At 37.9% G+C, this 22,157-nt stretch overlaps 1 protein-coding gene across 1 annotated transcript in view; it reads left to right on the forward strand.

The window, feature by feature from the left end:
* The window catches only part of LOC127412749 (copine-7-like), a 94,449-nt gene that overhangs the window by 28,649 nt on the left and 43,643 nt on the right, over nucleotides 1-22,157 (forward strand). The window contains exons 3-9 of the mRNA XM_051649365.1: nucleotides 5,148-5,330; nucleotides 6,204-6,278; nucleotides 8,481-8,555; nucleotides 20,105-20,188; nucleotides 20,281-20,370; nucleotides 21,055-21,153; nucleotides 21,339-21,425. Of these exons, the coding sequence (XP_051505325.1) occupies nucleotides 5,148-5,330; nucleotides 6,204-6,278; nucleotides 8,481-8,555; nucleotides 20,105-20,188; nucleotides 20,281-20,370; nucleotides 21,055-21,153; nucleotides 21,339-21,425 (693 nt within the window). The remainder of the gene's footprint in view (nucleotides 1-5,147; nucleotides 5,331-6,203; nucleotides 6,279-8,480; nucleotides 8,556-20,104; nucleotides 20,189-20,280; nucleotides 20,371-21,054; nucleotides 21,154-21,338; nucleotides 21,426-22,157) is intronic.

The raw sequence follows: 22,157 nt of genomic DNA on the forward strand, positions 1-22,157 counted from the left end.
CCCCCTCTGGGTGGTATGTGGTCTCCGCGGTGTCTTCCCCTTGGGAGTGACACCCCCCCGACACGGACACTTATGGCCCTCAGTCGGTAAACGATTTCCACTCTTTTTTGGGGAGAAAAAAAGAGGAGAAGAGGCCACGGCTGGGCTAGCCTGTCCCCATTTTTTTTTTGGGCAGTCAACTTGTCCCCGAGTTGCAGGGGACCGTTCGACGCTCTTTGGAGCATTGGGGAGGTTACGTGATGGCCGGGTGCACTGGCTACGAGGCACACAGCGGTCTGCCCGTCTCGCACTGCCAGTCCACGTAACACAGTTCAGTCGTTGTGCCGTTTTGTATAGGGACCCCTAGTGTCACTACATCAACACAACGTCGAGTGAGTGACAGATAGGGAACGTCCTGGTTACTTTTGTAACCTCTGTTCCCTGATGGAGAGAACGAGACGTTGTGTCCCTCTTGCCACAACACTGAACTACCCGCTGAAATGGCCAGGACCTTGTCTCGGCTCCTCAGCAGAAAACCTGAATGAGTGGTTGCAAGCCAGCTCCTTTTATACCCGTATGTCCGGGATAGTGGCATGAAAATTCCATTGGCCTTTTCTCAAAGATCAGATGTGTTCGGGGCTCCCAAGAGTGACCCCTAGTGTCACTACATCGACACAACGTGTAGTTCCCTCCATCAGGGAAAGGAGGTTACGAAAGTAACCAGGACGGTTTCAGACAGGGTGGAAAATGATCATATATTACTAAATTATGAATGTTTTAGTGCAAAAAGTTTTACTAACATTATCAGTTTACCTCAGGGAAGATAATAAAATTATATAAAAAGTGTATATCATGACCCCTTTAATGACAATCACTCAACCTTCAGTTGGTTCCTTGCGCATTTAATTGGTGCATATATTTTCACTGGATTTGTTGTTATGTTAATTAAAATGTTTTAAATACAAGCACTGGAAAGTTAAATTGTGAGTGTGTACATCTTGAAATATGTATGTACAGTTTCAATTCTCCAATTCTCTAGTGTTTTTTTATTTGCCTACGTAGAAGCTAAACTGATATCAGAGTAATGGTGTGATACTTGGACGCCCTGGACAGGTGGCCAGTCCATCACAGGGCTAACACACACAGACATACACATTCGGTATGAAGGAATGGAGTGCTAATTTCTTTCTAGTAAGTGCATTGTGTATTATTGCCAACCAATTGTTTCCCCCTCAAAAAGGTGCTGGACTAAAAAGAGCTTGACTGTTAAGCTACTTTAGGTTATGAGTATCTTTTAGCTGGGGAAAATACAGTTTCAAAGTAGCTTCTCCTACACTGATCTACTGCATGGTTTTTATGCTTCAGTTTGATGTCCTACTTAACTACCATCACATTTCATGTGCATTTTATTTGTGAAATCCATCCGTTGAATTTTGTTGATCAAAAATGTGCATGGATAGCACATCCCACACCTGCTTTTTTCCTAAACCGAAATCCTAATTCTAACTGACTTTAATTTTAATTGAAAAGTTTTGAATTTTGACTTCAAATGCAGTGTTGGGTTTAATCTGATTACGAAGTAATAAATTACAGTAATCTAATTACTTCAAGTCAAAAGGTAGTGTAAAACATTACATTTGAAATTCTTGTAATCAGATTACAGTTACAGTCTTTAAATTAAGTTAATTACTGTTCAGTACACTACATGGGCTACACATATTTCTTTTTTTTTATCCCATTTTCTCCCAATCTGGAATGCCCAATTCCCACTACTTAGTAGGTCCTCGTGGTGGCGCGGTTACTCACCTCAATCCGGGTTGTGGAGGACAAGTCTCAGTTGCCTCCACTTCTGAGACAGTCAATCCGTGCATCATACCACATGGCTCTCTGTGCATGACACTGCGGAGACTCACAGCACGGGAGGCTCATGCTACTGTCCACGATCCACGCACAACTCACCACGCGCCCCATTGAGAGCGAGAACCAGTAATCACGACCACGAGGAGGTTACCCCTTGTGACTCTACCCTCCCTAGCAACCGGGCCAATTTGGTTGCTTAGGAGACCTGGCTGGAGTCACTCAGCACGCCCTGGATTCAAACGCGTGACTCCAGGGGTGGTAGTCAGCATCGATACTCGCTGAGCTACCCAGGCCCCCTGGCTACACATATTTAAAAAAAAATCTGATTTTTGTAAAACATTTAAAACATGAATTGTAAATATGTACATCTGTTTGCATTTTAATGACAGCTGAAGAGTCTGCGCTTCCTAACTAGTCATTGTAAGGAAGAAACAAGTCAGTGACTTGCGTGCGACTATGAACAAGGAGGAAATATTGACACAATTTTTATTTTTCGTTAAGCGTTAAGTTATTTTTTCTGAAAGAATTGTTTTAGAAAGAAACGTAGTAATGTGATTACCTTTCGATTAAATAATCAGTAAAATAAACTTATTACAGTTTTATAGAAGTAAATTAGTAATTTGTTGAGGATTACTTTATTTGAGTAACTTACCCAATAATGTTCAAATCTGTCGATGTTAGAATATGTGCAAGAACTTCTTCAGTTACACACACTAGAAGCACTGACCATCCACAACAGCACACAAAGTACATTTGTTCTCACATGTATCGTCAACAGTGGCAGATTTTAATGAGCTATGGTACAGCTTTGGAGCTTCAGAAAATAGCCCACAAGTATACACGACCCCAGTTCTGACTCACACAGTGCCGTATGAGGTGTATCGTATGAACATACAATGTGAATTCTGCATAAAAATCGCATATTGAACAAAAGCGTGATCTATTGTGCTATAGATGCCCAGTGGCAAAATATTGGGTTGCCAAGGCTGAATACTAGAGCCAGTTATCTTTACTTGCTTTTATTGCTTTCTTTTTTCTGAACTTTCATTCTTTGTTGTTGCAGCCTTGGCTTTAGTACATTGGAAAGCAAAGCACAGACAATCCAATATGTTTGTCTCTTGCAATGCTTTTTGTACTGTAATTTTCAGATTGCATCTTTGAACATAATGATTTCCTTAATATCTTAGAAGACATCTCAGAGAACGATGCATTAACTCATATGGCTAATTGCTTTAGTGAGGTTTTAATTCAGAAATTATTGTATTTGCTTTACAATAATAGTTTGTTTTTAACATGCACCATTGAACAATATGAAAGCAGGGGGAGGTGAGAGAGAGACAGCTGATGAATGAGAAACGAGAACAAATGCGTTCTGTATGAAAGAAAGGCCATGGTCGTCACAGCTGCATATGTGGAACTGCTCAACAATCAGACTCATGAGGTCTTTATCCCTGCTGTCTTCTGTTCTTCTTCGTTCAGGGACAAATAAACTGCACAGACTGCGATCTGACTTCTGAGCATTTTTCTTTTTCAGACTCTTCCAGTATTTCTACCTAAATCTTTTTTTAAATTGTTGGATGGGGCTTTTTCCACATACTGTATTTATGGTAGGGCAAACCTCCCAGGCTTAGTAAGGTGATTCTTAAGAGGAATAAAAAAGATGGGGGTCTAGCTCTGCCTAATTTCGTGGTTTATCACTGGGCAGCTAATATTAGCTAAATTAATAGGTGGTATAATTTTCCTGATACAGACTGGTGTAGGGTAGAGGCGCAGTATTGTTCTTCATCTTCACTTTCTGCCTTGGTTTGTGCCCCTCTGTCTACTAACATCCAAATTTCAGAAAATAATTTGGTTGTACTTCTCTCAAGATATGGAAACGATTCAGACAACATTTTAAACTTACTTCTTCTCTCTATTGCCCTATATGTAATAATCATCTGTTTGTGCCTTCAATACTTGACTGTGCTTACGTTCTGTGGAAAAACAGAGGCCTTGCACATTTATCAGATCTATATGTTGAAGGAGTTTTTGCATCTTTTTCTGACCTTGTTGGGAAGTTTCAGGTTCCTCAATCTAATTTGTTTAGTTATTTTCAAGCCTGTAATTTTGCTTGCTCTTGTTGTCCTTCTTTTCCAGAATTGTCTGAACCTTCTATATGAAAAGTGTCTAATTCAGAAACGTGTTTCTGTGTCCATTTTATGCAATTTGATTCTTTCACGTGTACTGCCACCTTCCTCTCAGTCCAAAAATCAATGGGAGGTGGAACAAGGACGTAGTCTGGACCAGGATTGGTGGGTGGATGCTGCTGGCAGGGCTAATTCTACATCATCCTGTGCCAGACTAAGTCTGATTCAATTTAAGGTTTTCCATAGAATTCATTTTACAAAGGATAAATTAAGTTAATTTCCCAGGCTCAGATGGAACTTGTAATATGTGTTTTCTGGCTCCTGCAGATCATACTTTCATGTTTTTTTCTTGTCCAAAACAGTGATTTTTGGACATCTTTCTCTGACACTCTTTCAAGCACTTTTAATATTTCCTCTGAACCATGCCCCCTGATTGCTATCTTTGGTGTCCCTGCTGTACTGGATGAGCATACGAAGAAGTTTGGTAATGATATTGCCTTTGCTTTACTTACGCAGACGAATTTTATTGCATTGGAAATCTTCTAAGCCTCCTTTTACTCTCTCGAGGTTAGAAGGTTTGATGTCTTTTCTTTATTTAGAAAAAAACACTAAGAAGCTCTACTTCCAGATTTTATAAGAACTGGGATCTGTTACTTTTGAGAGTGCATCATTCGTTTGTAACACCTATATATATATATATATATATATATATATATATATATATATATATATATATATACATATATAATCAGTTTTAGGTATGTAGGCACTTGTTGTTTTTTATATTTTCCTTTCTTTCTATTCTCCTCCACTGGATGAAGGTGGGTTGGGTGGGGGTTAACTGAGACAGTTCATGTTTGCATCCACACTTAGTGTTTTGGGGGCAGGGCGGAAAAAAAAGAAAACCTGGAATGTATATTTGTATTTGTATATTTATACATACATGTTAGAAAATAAAATAAATTTAGTGAGTGATGTAGAGAATCTAGATGCTTATGGAGTGAACCAATATTCTCTGCTTTTAGCAGCCAGAGTAGACCACAAAGCTTTGGGTCCCGCCCCCAAGTGGTGATGTCATGCACTCACATTTGTATTGGAGTTGAAATGGACCATTTTCAGCTAGTTTGACAATGTATTTAGCTTCATTTTGAGTAATTGTTGATCTGTCTTTCTGTAATTTAGTTGGACCGTACTGAAGTGATCAAGAGTAACCTGAATCCAGTCTTCGCTAAAGTCTTAATGCTGGACTATTACTTCGAGGAAGTACAGAAACTGCGCTTTGAAGTCTACGACATCCATGGAACTCACAGTATTGGAACTCGCGATGACGACTTCCTGGGTGGTGTGGAATGCACACTTGGACAGGTGACGTCACTTTTTTTGTACATTTCATTTAATATTGCTAAAATACTACGCTACTGTCAACTACTGATCAATTTATTTAAGTTTCCCATTCTTTTTCTTCATTTTCTTTAACCACAATTTTCTGCAATTCATTCATCTTGAAGTGCTTAACTTATTCATACTATGTTTTATACATACAGTAGTTTTATCCATTGGTGTGCTATCTACTTTTGTTTTTTTGAACTTTTTCGAAATTTAATATCAAAGTTTGAAAATCTCCAACTGATTTGCATTGTTTAAATGTTTGCCATTTAAAACTTAACCAAATGCAATGAAATAATAATAATATTTGCAAACCGAAGTGCAGCTGGCCTTCTTTCTTGAATGTATTTTTTTGCATGCTAAATTGTGATTGTTCTTTTCTTACTCAAATCTTTTTAACTATCTATAGCCACTATAACCATCTATAGTGTTTCAGATGCAGCATTTAATTTAATTTAATTTAATTTGATTTCCTCCAAAGTCTAAAACCTAAGGTCACTTCCACACTAATACATTTTCGGTTGAAAACTCTTTGGTAGGCAGCAACATTTACCAAAGTATGTAGTTCTGGAGCGCATTTTCGAAAGTCTCTGTTTCCAGTGGGGGAAACAGTGTTCCAGACCAGTATTGATGAGATGCCTAAGCGTAGCAAAATCAATGCGTTTTAAACTGAAATGTATTAGTTTGGACGTGGCCTTAGCTTACCTAAAACTTTAACACTGTTCTTCCTTGCAAGCGTTGTTATTTTCCTTCATAAAATGCAAATCTAGTTTACAGTTTTATATTTTAATCAATTTTGGTACTGATTTTGGCATTTTTAATATTCCTAGTACATTTTAATCTGTTTTACAGATAGTGGCCCAAAAAAAGATGGTGAAACCTCTTCTTCTGAAATATGGAAAATATGCTGGAAAATCAACAATTACAGTGAGTTGAAACAATCTTGTTGGCACACAGATAATTCATATTTAATTGCCTCTCTCCACATTTACACGCTCACTGAATGTGGAAAAGTGTTCTGATACCCTTCTGTACATAGTTTAATATAGCTCTAGACAACTGTAACATCAGCAACTGCATTTTGGTTTTGGTTAGAACAAAATCATTAATTTATATTACTGTAGACAGGATCTCAGGATATTGTCACTAATAAAGGAGGAGGCTGTGAGCTGTAAAACCAAAGCAAACAATTTCAATTTATTTTTATAGAGCATTTCACATTTCACAAGACACATGGTCCCAAAGCAGCTTTACAAAGAATAGTGAATTGCAATCCAAAGGCAACAGAAGCCAGGAAAAATTTCCCCATGTACTTAAAAGTTGTTTAAGTTCATGAGAAACCTTAGGAGGTTGGGAAACCCACCTGGGTTGGCACATATTTAAACAAATTATATAAAGCATACATGCCTACACACACAGTATATGCTAATTTGACCAGATGTAATCCAGCCACATTGACAAATTGATATTTTAATTTAATATAATAATTAAATATACATAAAAAAATCAAGGGCTTTGGCTTGTAAAATCACTGTTTGGCTTGTAACTGATGTGTACAAAAATCTGTGTTCAATTTGACAAAATCAATAATTATCTTCATCTTAGTGTCATTTTCAGGAGCATAACTACAGGTGGGTTGTTGGCACTCATGTCCACCCCCATCATAATGCACAATTTTGTATCCTATGAAATATCACTGCCCATTTTTTAATTTGCATATAGACACACCCATTTTTTGGAGTGTCACTGAAATGCCAAATCCTGCCTACGTGCCTGGTTGCACATATTATAAAAATAGTGATTTTCTTTATTAATTCTGGAAATGTCAGTTTTAAAATATTTCTCGATACAGTTGGGTGAAACTGCTAATGCATGTGATGACAGCTAGTTAGAGAAAGGTAATGGGAGATTTAAATCTCTATAACACCTGCGCATTAAAAAGTGATCAGATTTCAGGAATAAGGTGTAACCTGAGTAAGGGACCTCATTTTGGCAGTGGAAATACACTTCTATGCTTGGGTTGCAACTCAGGATGTTGACCTCCAACTCAAATTCAACTATCTGGGCTAAAATATCATGTAACACAGTTACACCTTATTGTACTGTAAGTCAACAGGCCCTGGATAATCTCACAATATCTGCTAACATGGTGTAAAATAATGTAGGAAATCAATATCAATATGTAAAAATAGTATTTGGGATACAATATCGCAGCTAGTTTCACCACAATTCAAACAAGCCACACACACACACACACACACACACACACACACACACAGAATGTACATTAAAAAGTGATGCCCAAAGCTATTTCTGTGTGTTTCTATTGCAGGCAGGGTTCATCTGTAAGTCAAAATGTATTTCCACATCCTTGTCATAGGTGTTGATTCTCTGCATTCTCATCAATTTTATCGCAGTTTATCCTCACCACACTGTAGACTAATGGCCTTTTCATGTTTAAATATTCACAGAAATGACTTTTTTCTGGATCTCCTCATTGGATTACACTCTTGTTGTAGATTTTTTTTAATGCAGTGGAAATCACATTTTGATATGAGGTGAGACAAAATGGGACTATTTCAGCATTTCTCAACAAACAGAGGTCAAGGACAACTCCATATATTTCACTCGGTGTTGTTCACATTCAATTAGGCAGTAAAATGTTTCCAGAAACAGCAATAAAGTTAATTTAAAATTTTAAACTCAAGACAGTTGTTTGAACATCTGCCTATCTTTAACTGAGTGTATACATATTATATTTTTGTTCTTCTCCTTTTCTCAAGGGCATTTTTATGCAACTGCAATAGAAGTATTTTTTTATTTGGATCTAAAAAGGATGAAGAAAAGGAAAGTAAGACCAGACAAAGCCTTGCTTGTAAGATAGATAGATAGATAGGATGCTAAAACTGTTGGTCCAGTTAGTTAGAAAAGATATAGCACAATGAATTAGAAACAGCTGAAGGTCTGTGTCAAATTTGGTGGACAAAACTGTAAAGCTGTAGGTGGAGTTACAGTAGAGTCTGGTATTGGGGTAGGGATTTAGAAAAATACGCTAATCCTTAATGTGAGCAATAACAGTTTATTTATTTTGTGAAAATACAGTAACACGTCTTTCTCTTATGTTTCAAGATTCATGCAGAAGAGATTTCTGGAAACAATGGCTATGTGGAGCTTTCCTTCTGTGCCAAAAAGTTGGATGATAAGGTGAGAGGTGGTGTTTTTCTATCCTCATTGAAAAATCAGGTTGTCAAGCATCAGTGTGTTTCAGCATTAATGTAAACCCAGTGACAGAAAGTAATTTTCTTTGTTTGTGAAGCATTATTGTGAAGATTATTGCCCCTTTGACACGGATAATTGCAACTTCTAATAGACCTTTTTAATCAGCTTCAAGAGGCTTAGGACTTTCTCTTTTATTGTTCTGGATTCTCTATTTCAGCCCTGTTAAGAGCCATTAGGGCTATTATGGCTTCATAAAATCCCTCTGTCCCTTTTTTTTTTTTGGCTCAGACATACTGTTTGAAATGCTATTCATTCAGCTGAGGATTCCTAGTGAGACTATGGAAGCTCTCTGGAAAGTGAGAACTAACAGATCTAAAGGCAGGGACGAGAGCTGTGGGAGCTTAGGGTGGCTGGCTCACTCTCTGTGTGCAAACAGCCTCTCCCACACAGCACAGCCCACGGCGCAGCTCTCTTAGTGCCCTGTGGTTCTGCAGGTGTCAGCACTTCCCCGCTGCGCTGCTGCACAGTACACAAACGCCTCTGCACTCCTCATCATACTCTCGGCACTCATCTCATTCTGATCTCCTACTCTTTCCTCTCTCTCTTTTGTATGTGCCACTCTCCCTCTCTCATATGCCGTTGTTCTCTTTCGCTTTGCCTGGGGCAACGTTAGTGCTAAGCGGTTATCTGCGAAACACAGCTTTTTTCAGTTCATTTCACATGCCTTTTTATCTGACATTCATGAATTCATACACCTCAAGTAATGAGGGGAAACAGCGAATCGATATCTGTGACTTGTTCACTGAAGCTTCACAACTTCAAATTAGGTGGCAAAATCTATATATGGTCCATTCTTCTTCATGAAGTGAGACAGGGATGCCATTTGGCAACTGTACTCTGAGAGCACAGGCTGTGATTCTCATTGGCTTATACATTAAGCCAAAAGCTCCCACATAAACCATTGGTAGACTGTGATTTTGCCAAGTAGAGCATGTTGCTGGATCAGTGTCTTTAGCTGGTTCTGGAACAAGATTCCTATTACACAAACAAAGTCCTAAATCTAACCATAAACTAGCCCTAGGCTATAAATAAATGGTGTTGTGAAGAAGCTCATGCTAAGAAAGTTAGTATTTAGCTGCGTACCAAAGTTCAAGTTTGGTGAATTCAGATAGCCAGATGATGTTTGACCAGTAGAGTATAAATATAAGTGTTTGGCGTTAACTTCTTGGCTCAATACAAAAATACATATTTAAAATTTGCATGGTTTGCATAGTTTCTGGAAAGTGGATCAGCTGGTATATTTTAATCAGTGTTGGGGAAGCTGCTTTGAAACTTTGGCTTCTTAAGCTACAAGCTACTCATAACTTGAAGTAGTTCAACTACACTCAAGCTACTCTTTAAAAAAAGGCAGCTGCTATTTGCACTAAGTGTAAATAGCGATAGATGCTATTTGCAATTCTGATTAAATATTAACATTATAGGGGCATTACTGCAGCATGTTTATTGTGTTTATTTAGAGTGCCAAAGACACCCTACACCAACCCCTAACCTTACCTTACAAAAAAATAGAATTTGGGGTTGGAATCGAAACCAGAACATCCGCTTGATAAAAGTATAGCCGCACCATCTTTACCCACTACGCCAAAACACTTGGAGGTGCAGTTTTTCTTTAATATTTGTGTTTTCACCTGACTATTTGAGTGCAAATAGTCACTTCATTAAAAAAAGTAGTTAGCTACAACACAGTTACTAACAAAATGTAGCTATAACTACATTGAAGCTTTTATATATATATATATATATATATATATATATATATATATAAAATTTACTATTATTTATTTAAATAATATCACCTGATTGTTATATTTGTTATTAGGGTGACATTAAACAATTAGTGTGACAAGATAAATTAAACATATAAATTTATACTAAATCTAAACTAATAAAACAAAAAAACACCCTATTTATTGAGATATAATAAACAGCAGCACATAACAAAATATTTCAGATCGAAAAAGAAGACAGTGACATCTGGCAAAGTCCCTTTTAGGCTGGACAGGGGCTCAAGTGAATTAGTGAATCATTCACGTGAACTAGTTCATTCACATGAACCACCCGAACGAACCGACTCTCTAAAATGAACTGGTTACCAATGCTAAATCTAAGTGAATCCTTTATTTTAACTGGGTCATTTACAAAAATTCACTTAATTGATTTGGATTTCCCAGCACTACATATGAGAGAGAGAGGATGGTTTGGGTGAGTAAGTGCGTTTGATTAACTCCACCGGCTCCATTGCTGCATTCTCAAAACAATTTGACAAATGTAACGTTTTGTGACGTTACAGCGCTACTTGTTGGAAAATGCAGTTTGTTACTGTAAAAGCTACACTATTGTAAAAATAGCTTAACTACTGTTACTCAAAATGCTAATAGCATCGCTACTTTTAGTTACTGTACAACACTTATTTTAACATTTGAATATAATATTATTTAGTCGTAATTTATCTTATCTTTAATCTTATTTATTAAAAACTAGAGCTATCAGAATTAATGTGTTAACGCATGTGATTAAAAAAGTTGAATGCATTCATTTTTCTTAATCGCGATTAACGTATTTACCCTTAATACAGCATAAACCAGCATAAACACTTGTTGGAATGGCAATACATTTGAGATGTATCCACCCAGAGTCATTACACTGACATACACATCACAAACACACACACACACACACACACACACACAAAACAGTGCTTCTATGTCAAAATGATGAAATGATGAAGAAAGGAGCTCTTAACGCTATTTGTACAAAAGAAGCCCAGATAGGACTTAGAAATCAAGGATTTTTCAGCCTTGTAAGGCAATTTTAATTACCACAGAAGCACGTCAAGTTTTAACTACCACCAAATCGCACAATGAGATGTTTTTGTCTGCAAGCGCTTTTCACTACTTTTTGATGAGTTTTTCAGTTAGTCAAACTCCAACTTAGACTTTGGGAAATGTTTAATGTACTTAAATTGGTGCTTTTTTTGTGCATTTCTATCCATATGCTGTAGAAGACTTTGTTTGAAAAAAGTTAATAAAGCATTATATTGTTATATATTGTTTTGTTTTCTTTCCTAAGATAGAAATAAATGCATTTTGTCAGGAAAAGATGAATATAAAGTGTCAAATTTCAGCACTTTCAGAATCTGTGATTATTCACAATTAACTACAACAAATTATGCAATTAATCGCAATTAAAAAAAATCGACTGACAGCACTATTAAAAACAGAAGCCCTAAAGCGTGACATCATGTCCTTCGTTGCAGGTTTTGAAGTAAATTCACATGCTTAAATCCTAGTGTGATCACGGCTTAACCCTACCCTTTTCCCAATCCCTAAAATCTGATTGGTTGGCAGAAAAGTTGTTCCAAGACCAACAAGGATGTTGATCCAGCAAAACATCCTACTCGGCAAAATCATGGTCACACCCAAACCCTAATCCTAACCTTAACCATTAAATGACAAATTAAGTCCAGTTAGGAAACTCTGTGGGGCAGGCTGATAGGTCACCCCAGCACACCTTGCTTCGTTAACCAATCAGAACCCCTTTTTTCCTCAGTGGCACGGCTGCAGCAGCATGGTAACACTTAGCATTTCTCAAGCTTCCTGCAGTCATCATTTCGCTATTTTCTCCTTGTTTTCCCACCTCCATGCCTCATCTCGAGCTTCAGACCCAGAAAGTACCTTTTTCCTAGAAGATCGAGGAGCTGATTGAGTATCGTACAAGATTCTGGAATCCCTATCCACAAACACACCAAAGGAAACATCATTTTCTGGGCATGCCCGAGCCTACTAGACCAAGTGTTAACATCTCAACAATGACGGCGATCTACCCACACTGCCACTAAACGCAACATATAAACTGCGGCTGATGAAGCGTTTATGTGATCTAAAGACCTCATAGTCAAGCAAGACAGCATTATTTTAGAGCATTATTTTAGAATGTTATTACAAGCAGCTATCATCAGAGCCCTTATAAAGAGTATATAAAAGATCTCTGGCATCACCTGCAGGGACCGCAGGGGTCCTTCGGCTGATCGTGTTGTCACCGTTCTTTTGGCAGCAACAAATCCTTTATCTACAGCTGTATGATTCCTTCTGCAGCAGCATACCACCATCCTTCATAGGAGATTTTAGCAGGTAACGAGATCAATTGTATAATAGACTTTTTTAGAAGAGAATTCAAGCTTTTAAAGGTATCTTTACATAGATGTGTTAAGCCTGCTCTGTACCTGCACAAATCAGTTTTTAGCGAACAGAAGTGCTTTTAATCATTTGTTTTAAACGATTTGGAATAGTATTTCAGCAGAAAGTTATCTGTCTAGATTGAACGCAGTGCCGCATTGAAACCAGACTAGGGCTGGGATCGGAATTGTATACTACCATACTTCTCATGCTATTTCTGCCATTGACACATGTGGCGGAGGTAGTGGGGGCCATTCCGAACTCTGCATAAATCTCCCTACTCTAAAAACTCAGCCTGGGTGTAAGTTTATATGCTGGTTTTGCATAAATGATGGCAGCTTCAGAGCAGCTTTAAACTTGTCATTTAAGCATATTTGATATTTTAAAGCATAATGGTCATCATCAGTTGTTGCAACGTAATTGATGTATAAATGAATGCGTGTCCACTGAATACCATTAATCTGTTTGAAAATTTACCTGAATGCATTTTGATCAGTGGGTCTCCACCCTTTGACTTCAAAGCCCGCCACTGTCAGAGAAAATATTCAAAGGCCTTCCATGTAGGGAATTGTATTATTATAAGATATTTCCTCTATTTCTTCTGTAATAATGACAAAGCCTGTTTTCAAGTTTTAGTGAAAGAAACTACTATCGACAATAGATTCAAATTATTAATCATTATGATTTGTACTCCAGAACGTCTAGAACTGTATATTCTTCATTAAAGCAAGATGTTGAAGGGAGTATTTATATTAGCATTTTCAGTAAGTTTTATAATGTAATAAATATTTAAATAATTCTTCCCATCTAAATAATTTTAAAGATCTTGAGACCCCTGGAAGTGTGCCGAGGCCCCTTAGTGGTCCCCACCCCCGGTTGAGAACCACTGTTTTAGATGCAGCTTCTATTCCACCTTTTCAGTGTCGATCTAGAGTTTTCCTTGCAGAAACCCTTGCTGCTAGGCATCTTCCAGAGACTTACTGTTCGGACCCTCTCACGGTAATATCAGACTGACTATTATGGAAGCTTCCTTCCACAGACTGAAACCATTTATCATTAAATCGAAATCAGCAGGCTTGCAGTAATTGGACATAAGGCTGTATTTTGCATGCTTTGGCATTTTAAACAACCAGTTATATCATAAGATCCTGTTGATATGATGACTTTATTTGCACGGTCAGCATTCTCCTGTCTGTCATTTTAGTACATTCGATTTGCATAAATCAGTATGTATTATCTAGAGTCACTCATGCACGACAGGCATTATAAGCTTTGAAAGACATACCGCTCGTGTAATGCAGCAACAAATCCATACCAGTATCCAACAGGTTCTGAGGCTGTATTGCATGATCACACCTACTGTTCAGTATAAGATATTAAATAGAAGAATATTCCCTCTGTGGCTTACACTTCTTAACTCATAGTCAGTGGTGTCCAATCATAATTCATTATGCTTGCCATCTACTCTGCCTGCTGAGCAGAACGTGCAGTTCAGGTGCCACAACTGCAGCATCTTTAGGCCGAGCAACTAAACCTCTCACGACACTGCAAGCAGCACAAATGTGCTGTCCAGGTGCCGCAACTACAGCATCTACAAAAAAAATTATCTTCACTTATTTACTTCTCCTGTACTTTAATAAGGATTACCTATTGTCTAACCCAAACTACCAGAGTTCTGCCCTCTCTCCACATGTCTCTGGACCTGAGACCAGAACTCTGCCTCCTTTTATGACCCTCTCTTCTTAACGGTCGACGGATAACCTATGACGAGTCATGGTTCGCCTGCAGTGAAGTAAATATGTCTACTCAAGGGACTCTGTATACAGAAGCATACACCAGCACTCTTCAAAGCCGGAGCTAGATCACTTCAGCACCCAGAGTTACCTTGTCAGCTATCTAATAGATCGAATGTTAGTTTTCAGCAGCATGTATCTTAGACCAGTTCAATTTATTCTGAATGCTCAAGTGATGTATTCTGTATTCAGTTGATCAAACAGCTGTCAACTGTGCCATGCTAGTCATCACCTAAACTGGCTAGGGTGTGCTGTCAGCTTGCGCCACGCTTAGTCTTGTCTAACAAGAAAAAAAAATAAAAAATTGCAAGCAGCGCAAATGTGCTGTCCAGGTGCCGCAACTGCGGCATCTACGGGTTGACACTGCAACAGCACAAATGTGCTGTCAAAAAAATAAAAAAATAAAAAGAAATAGATAAACTAGACAAACCCCAGTGGGAACACCTTTTTAACATGCTAGGGATACACTGCTAGTTACACGCGACTGAATTCCACCTCACTGCAGCACACATGTCTGGCGGTCAGATCTGCTTGTCGGGGGAGGGATCACCTTATTTGCTTGTCTTGTCTATTTATTTTCTTTTAACACGGTCTGGGGGATTTTATGTTTGTTCAGTAGAAGCAGGATGCTTCTTTGTCAGCAGCTGCAGCGCACGGGTTCTGTGCAACAGCAGCAGCATATTTACTCATGTCAAGCATCAGCAGCAGCAGCATGCGTAGAGCAGATCTAGTCCGCCAACACCAAGCCCATACCATGTTATATATATATATAGAATATATACTACTCAGAGAGTTGTCCTAACTGAACTAACCCTAAAATCAGAGAGAAAAAATGTATTGAGAACAATGTCATTCAAACCCCAACCCAAACCCTGAAGTCTGATTGATTGAGAGGAATGCTGTTCCAGGACCAAAGAGGATGCTGATCCAGGAACATGTCCTACTTGTTAAAGTCATTGTAATTGTTTAGATACAGATTTCTGGTCTAATAAAATCTGTATCTGGTCTCATGTTTAATGTTTTGAGCAAGAAGCTCTTCATCAGACTCATGACTGAACACAGTACTCCCCCTCTTAAATTAAATGTTGGGCATGTGCTTTGGTTCTGTATGGTTAAACTAATCCAGCAGGTCATCTAACGTTTGTTATGTGCTGATGCGTGAACTCGCGTTTAGTTCTGCTGTATACAGAATATGGATCCAATTTTTTTGCACATTGCATATTCATTAAAGCAGATGCTACGCGGCAACATTTCCATCCTAGCATCGAGCTTGTCCGCCTGCCCGTCAGAACATTAATCAGCCTAATTACGAAAAGCTAATGGTGCAAATTCCATACGACAATAAAACTGAATCCTCACTTTCAGTTTTAGTGATCTCTGCCATCAGTCCAGGCATATTCTCATCAGCCAACCATTTTAATGTTTGGTTTCTTCTGGTTTCTTGGTCTCCCCTTCTGAAATCGCAGTTTATATTGCAGCTTACATTTTCACATTTTACTCTTGTGTCTATTAATTGGCATCCTTATATGGCTAATCTTACATTAGGAAAGAGATGTGTTGTTTTAACAAGGGCTTCCTGAAATGCAGTTTACTAGTCGCGAGTCAATGTTTACCTTATAAGAAAATCTGCATATCTCCATTGCCAGATTCATGCTGCTTGCATTGTCATAAATTGTTGCACAAAAGCAGTCATGTCCAACTCATAGTTTCTGTCAGCCTCTGGGCAACAAATGGCTAGTTTCAGGGTGGTTTGCAAGAATATTGACTTGTATGTGAACAGTACAACAGAAACAGAAACAGAAATCAGACCGTTTCAGATGTCCGCAGCATGTACACTGTGTGCTTTAATGCACAAAGCGTGCTAGGTTCACTATATATTCCCTTTAGTGTAATTTCAAATATATTTGTCCATTACAGATTATTATTTTAAAATGAATGACATGCAGCTACACAGGCACGTAGTTTGTGGACATATTTTCCTTCTGGTGTTGCTATATATACAACAAGTACAACTCAAGTCATGTAATCCTAATCCTAATGTGAAGACTAATCAAAACAGATAAACTACTGACATGACTAACCAACCTGCTAACTAGCTAGTGTGAGTAGTTGCAGCAACCCCTAGTTTAAAGGGACAGTTCACACAAGAAGAAAATTCTGTTACCATTTACTCTATCATGTACCCATATCACTTTAACAATCATATTAGGGGATACAATTATCTAATTGTGTTTTCTGAATGCTTAACATTGATTCTTATTATCAATGTACCATATGTCCTTCAGGTTCATGAAAAATAAATTATTAATGACTCAATTAACTGTATAGCTGATTACCATTGCTTGTTCACACTCATTCTCAAAGCCCAAAGAATCTCAGATAATATAGCAAGAGGATGGATAGAGTCTACTAAACGGCTAGGTAGAATAAGGACTGTGCTGCTACAGTATCTTTGGACGGGATCTGTCTGTTCAAATAACTTTGGCTTTCTCTGAAAAAAGACTGATATGACTTGAAGAAAATGGACACATTAGCAAATCAAACTATATTGGAATTTATGACAGCTTCCCTCACGTGATCCATTCTAGAGAAGCGTGTGCCTTTGATGTGAATGCCATTTCTCTTTATGAAGAAAAAGCTAATGCATTTTGAATTGAAAAGTTTAATGCTCAAGGTGATGTGACATTTATCAAAGACGTTTCCCTTGGCAATTAGGCAATTTTTATGCCTAATTTGGCACTGTTTCTTCACATTTGGGGTGCTCAGTGATTGAGTAGACATTTTGTCTTTTTAAGAACCACTGATAGCTTTATCTTTCACCAGATCATAAAAGAAAGGCACAGAAATCATCTTTAAATTAAACTTTTAGAGCGCTAAAATGTAATTAAAGGGATAGTTCACCCAAAATTGAAAATTATGTCATCATTTACTCACACTCATGTTGTTTCAAACCCAAATTACTTTTGTTTTTGTTTTCAGGAACAACATGAGGGTGAATAAATGATGGCAGAATTTTCATTTTTGGGTGAACTGTCCCTTTAATGATCGAACCCCTTTGGAGTTCGACAGCCTTCTGGGAATAACGAATTCAGGAATCACTGGGATTTACTGAACTCTGTGTATATAATGACAGTTGTCAGAGGTGTGATGCATGTTATGTGTACAGACAACAGACAAATCACTTGTGTAAATCAGTCTTCACTCAAACCACTGACAAGATGTTACCTTGACAACCAGATAGTGGGAGCACCTCCTCTTTCAGCATCCCTGTGGATATGTCGCACACTAACACGGCGAGAAATGAGGATATTAAATGGCTCATTCTTTGCACTACCCATTTCTCTCTCTCTCTCTCCCCCTTTATCTCTCAGTGCCTTTCTCTTTCTCTGTCTCGCATCTGCACACACTTACGTGCATGGCTTCTCTAGAGAGCTTCAATTCAGAAGCCTTACGCTGAGTGTTTGTTTCAGACAATATTCCTGATTTGATTTGCCACAGCTATAAGCACAATCAGCAGCAATACACATGGGCATGAGTTTGAAAAATGATGCTCACTTTCCCTCGACAAATAATTTATATAAGAAATCTGTATTTTCCCTTAACAATTTTTGATTAAAGTTGAAGTGTGTAAAAAAAATGTCGGTGTTAAAATACTTTCTCCTTCCTAAGCTTAATATGCAGATACAACTATAAGTAATCCATTCGTAGGGTAATTTTCTTGTAAACTGTAAACACTGTGTCTCTGTGGTGCTATAAAAATTCCTCTGTTTGTTTGAATGACCCGTCCAGCCAGACACAACAACATTGACTCACAACAAAAGTTGTGGTCAAGACTATCTGTTTGCTCAGTCAACAGAAGAGGGGGCACGTGTTCGGAAAGCTGTTTAAAAAAACGATGTTTATTTTGGCAATTCCATTTGGTTGCCCTAGTGCAATGGCGTAGATGGCATAGTAAGTGTGATATATTTCATGTTTTCTTAATTCATTCTAAAGTTTTGTGTAGGTAACAGACCTACAGACCGAAATTGCACATGTTGTCAGCCAATGACTGTGTCTTGTGAGACACAAAGTTTTATTCCTGCAGGGGGCGCTTGACGCTCTGAAAACCGAATCATCCATGCATCCGCATTTAAATCTCAGAACATTTTATATCCCTTTGGAGACATGTTACGCTGGATAGTTATTTTTATAAAAAACTGATAATTGCAAGGATTCATACCTGTGAATGGAAATTTGCCTCAGAATTATCAATCAAAGCATTTTTAAAAATCTTCATCCAGTAATAATAAACAACTGTGATTGGTCCATCCTGGCCAGTGCTGAGAAAAGTAACAGGTATCACGTGACATCACTGTCTATGCTAGAAGGAGAGTGTGCAACACTAGTTAGATACCAACTTGTACAACGGAGGGGGGACTTCAGATTTTTTATTATGACAGACTCACAGTCACAACAGTTGCAAGGTATCTCAAACGAAATTATTTTCAGTGTTGATAAAAAATATATAAACAAGGAAAGATGCATGATTGGGGTGGACAAATCATCCCCTTCACAACATTGTCCCCCCAGTTCTACACCAATGCCCTAGTGGCACAGAAATTACACACTTCAGCTTTAAAGACCACATGAATAATGAGTTTGGTGGCTTTTAGTCCATGCCTGTTAGCTTTGAGGGCCAGCTATGTGCTAGTTTAGGCTACTGACAAAATAAACTTTTAGCAAACTTTTCATGCATCATACTTTTCAATGGACCATAATAAATATGTTTGCAGGGGCATATCAAAAAATTATGTTCAATACAATGCTCTCTAGAATGACAATGGCTATGTTTGGAATTGAATAGTAGCTTACCTAACTTACTGAATACTGAGCAGTATACACTTTATACACCCTTTTTAAATAGTAAGTGAAACAAATCTGTTATGAAACATTGTTGTCACATGACCTCATCATGTTGGATATGAGTGGCATCCAGTTATATCATGGAAATAAAAAGGGTTATTTTGCATTTTCAATTGCATTTTTAATTTCTCATCTTACAAGAAATAATAAAAAAAGGGATGTTAAAAATGGCATCTGGTATTACATCCAGTTCGTCCATCACACTGGAAATGGAAGATCAAGTTGGCCGCATTGCGGGATACAGAATTCCGTGTAGTGTTCTTTGTTATATAATGCCCATTTTCGCAATGGTGGATCATCCGGGTGTTATGTGCATAAAGACAATTTGCTTACTGAGCACAATATACATACTCTATAATGCAGCAATAGCAAGTATGCTATTTTGAACATAGCCAATGTCCCTTCTCCCTTATACTACAGTACCTTCCATTGACTATCAATAGTAAGTAGTAAATCAAGGCTATTGACTATATTCAGCATGAACTAGTCCAACTTCTTTGGATGATTATCAACCCATTTCATGAAGTCTTTATCAAATTGTCTATTGCATGTTGTTCTCTTTGAATGCTCTTGGCACTTTTGACATTTTCTTGTGACTGAATAGGATCTCTTCAGCAAGTCAGATCCATTCTTGGAGATTTACCGGATTAATGATGATGGAACAGAACAGCTTGTACACAGAACTGAAGTAAGTCATTCTGCCTCATGGAGCAACAGTTTTTTCCTTTGCTTTATTTCTCTTTAGTTTATACAGAGATATGGATATTTTTTGTTTTGCAGGTAATCAAAAACAACCTGAACCCTGTGTGGGAGCCTTTTAAAGTGTCTCTCATTTCTCTGTGCAGCTGTGACGACGAAAGAAAGTTAAAGGTAATTATTAAAGAATATTTCGCCCAAAATTGAAAATCATTTACTTGCCATCATGTCATTCCAAACCCAAATTATTTTCTTTCTTCTGTGGAATGCAAAAGGAGATGTTAGGCAGAATGACCAATATGCTCTTTTCCATACAATGAATGCATACAGTGATCAGGCCCTATCAAGTCCAAATAAGGACAAAAAAGCATCATCAAAGTACCATAAAAGTAGTACAGTTCATACGTATGACACTTGGTGTCATTGACATCACAACTGATACGACACATCTTAAGGTGCAAAGTTTACATGTGCAGGAGAGCAAATGAGACTGGAGAGCTACGTTGAAGCCAAGGCCAGATTTCCAGCAAATAACAACTGAAATTTCAGTCTGTTCCTCACACAAGGCAATCATAAGGCTTCAAAAGACTTGGATAGTAGTGTGCAAGTAGTTTAGACTACTTCTTTGTCCTTTTTGGAGCTTTACAGCCCCTGGTCAGTGGCTACTTCCACTGTATGGAAAAGAACATTTTGAACATTATGCTAAACATCTCCTTTTGTGTTCAACTTAAGAGTGAAAGTCAAATATGTTTTGAATGACATGGTAAGTAAATTATTTGTCATTTTTGCACCCAACCACCAATTTTGGGTTTTATTATTCCTTTAAGATAAGGTAAATCTATTTTCTGTTGATTGCAGTGCTTAGTCTGGGATTATGACTCCAGGGGAAAGCATGACTTCATTGGCGAATTCTACACCAATTTCAAAGAAATGCAAAAGATTTCCTTGGAAAACAAGGTCAGTGTGTGAGACCTTCAGCCATATGTTGGTGTTTGAAATCGGTCACGGCTATTTCTATCAGAAGCCTACAATGGATTAAAGAAATGTCACTACCCTTTACCATGTGTGATAAATGTGACTTTGCCACCGTGCCACCTCCAATTTTAAACTCATACCGTTGATCTCTTTCTATTCTTCTGAAGTTCACATGGGAATGCATCAATCCAAAATACAAAGTAAAGAAGAGGAACTACAAGAACTCTGGGCTGGTTATTCTTAGCGATCTCAAGGTAGGAAGAATCGGACAGTTTGTGTGCATGCAGAGAGAGCTTTACAAATATGCCATTCTTGTTTTAGGGATGTTAGCAGAGTCCAACAGTCTGCGCAGGAAAAGATAGTGGAGTCATTATTGTTGTGGGTGTGTGTGACAATCAAGCTTAGTCCACTGACAGCAGTGGGGTGGGTAGATGCTGCTTTGTTCGTCTTGTTAGTATGCATTCACACAAGGAAAATTTCCATTGATAGAGATGTTTTAGTCTCCCATGAGTTCTGTTGTTTTCTTTTTTGATCCTTCTCATTTTCATTTATTCAGAATGAGAAGCTGTGTGCATTTTGTGTCTGATTTTACACAGTTTCCCTGCTATAAAGACAAGCTTAGCTGTACAGTATGTTGTGTTTTGAATGCTGGTCTCCAGGGCTGTCCTTAGAGTGGTGCAACCGGTGCAGTCGTGTGTGTTAGCAAAAGACCAGCTGTGTTGGAGAGTAGTTAACTAAAAGTAGTGACAATACTAACTTAACTATATTTTTCAGAAGCATAAAAGTAGTAAGGCTATTTTCACAGTAATGTAGTTTTTCCAGTAACGAGCTACATTTTCCAACGAGTATAGCTGTAGCGTCACAAAACGCTACCTGAGAAAGTACTCAAACATCCCTGATAGCACACGCAGATCACCCAGATGTCTATTTGATGTGTGTGTTTACATCTGGAAGACGTATCTTTTACGTTGTTTGCTCATCTGCAA

This window comes from Myxocyprinus asiaticus, chromosome 2 (assembly GCF_019703515.2).
Source record: "Myxocyprinus asiaticus isolate MX2 ecotype Aquarium Trade chromosome 2, UBuf_Myxa_2, whole genome shotgun sequence".
In the NCBI taxonomy this organism is placed as follows: domain Eukaryota; kingdom Metazoa; phylum Chordata; class Actinopteri; order Cypriniformes; family Catostomidae; genus Myxocyprinus; species Myxocyprinus asiaticus.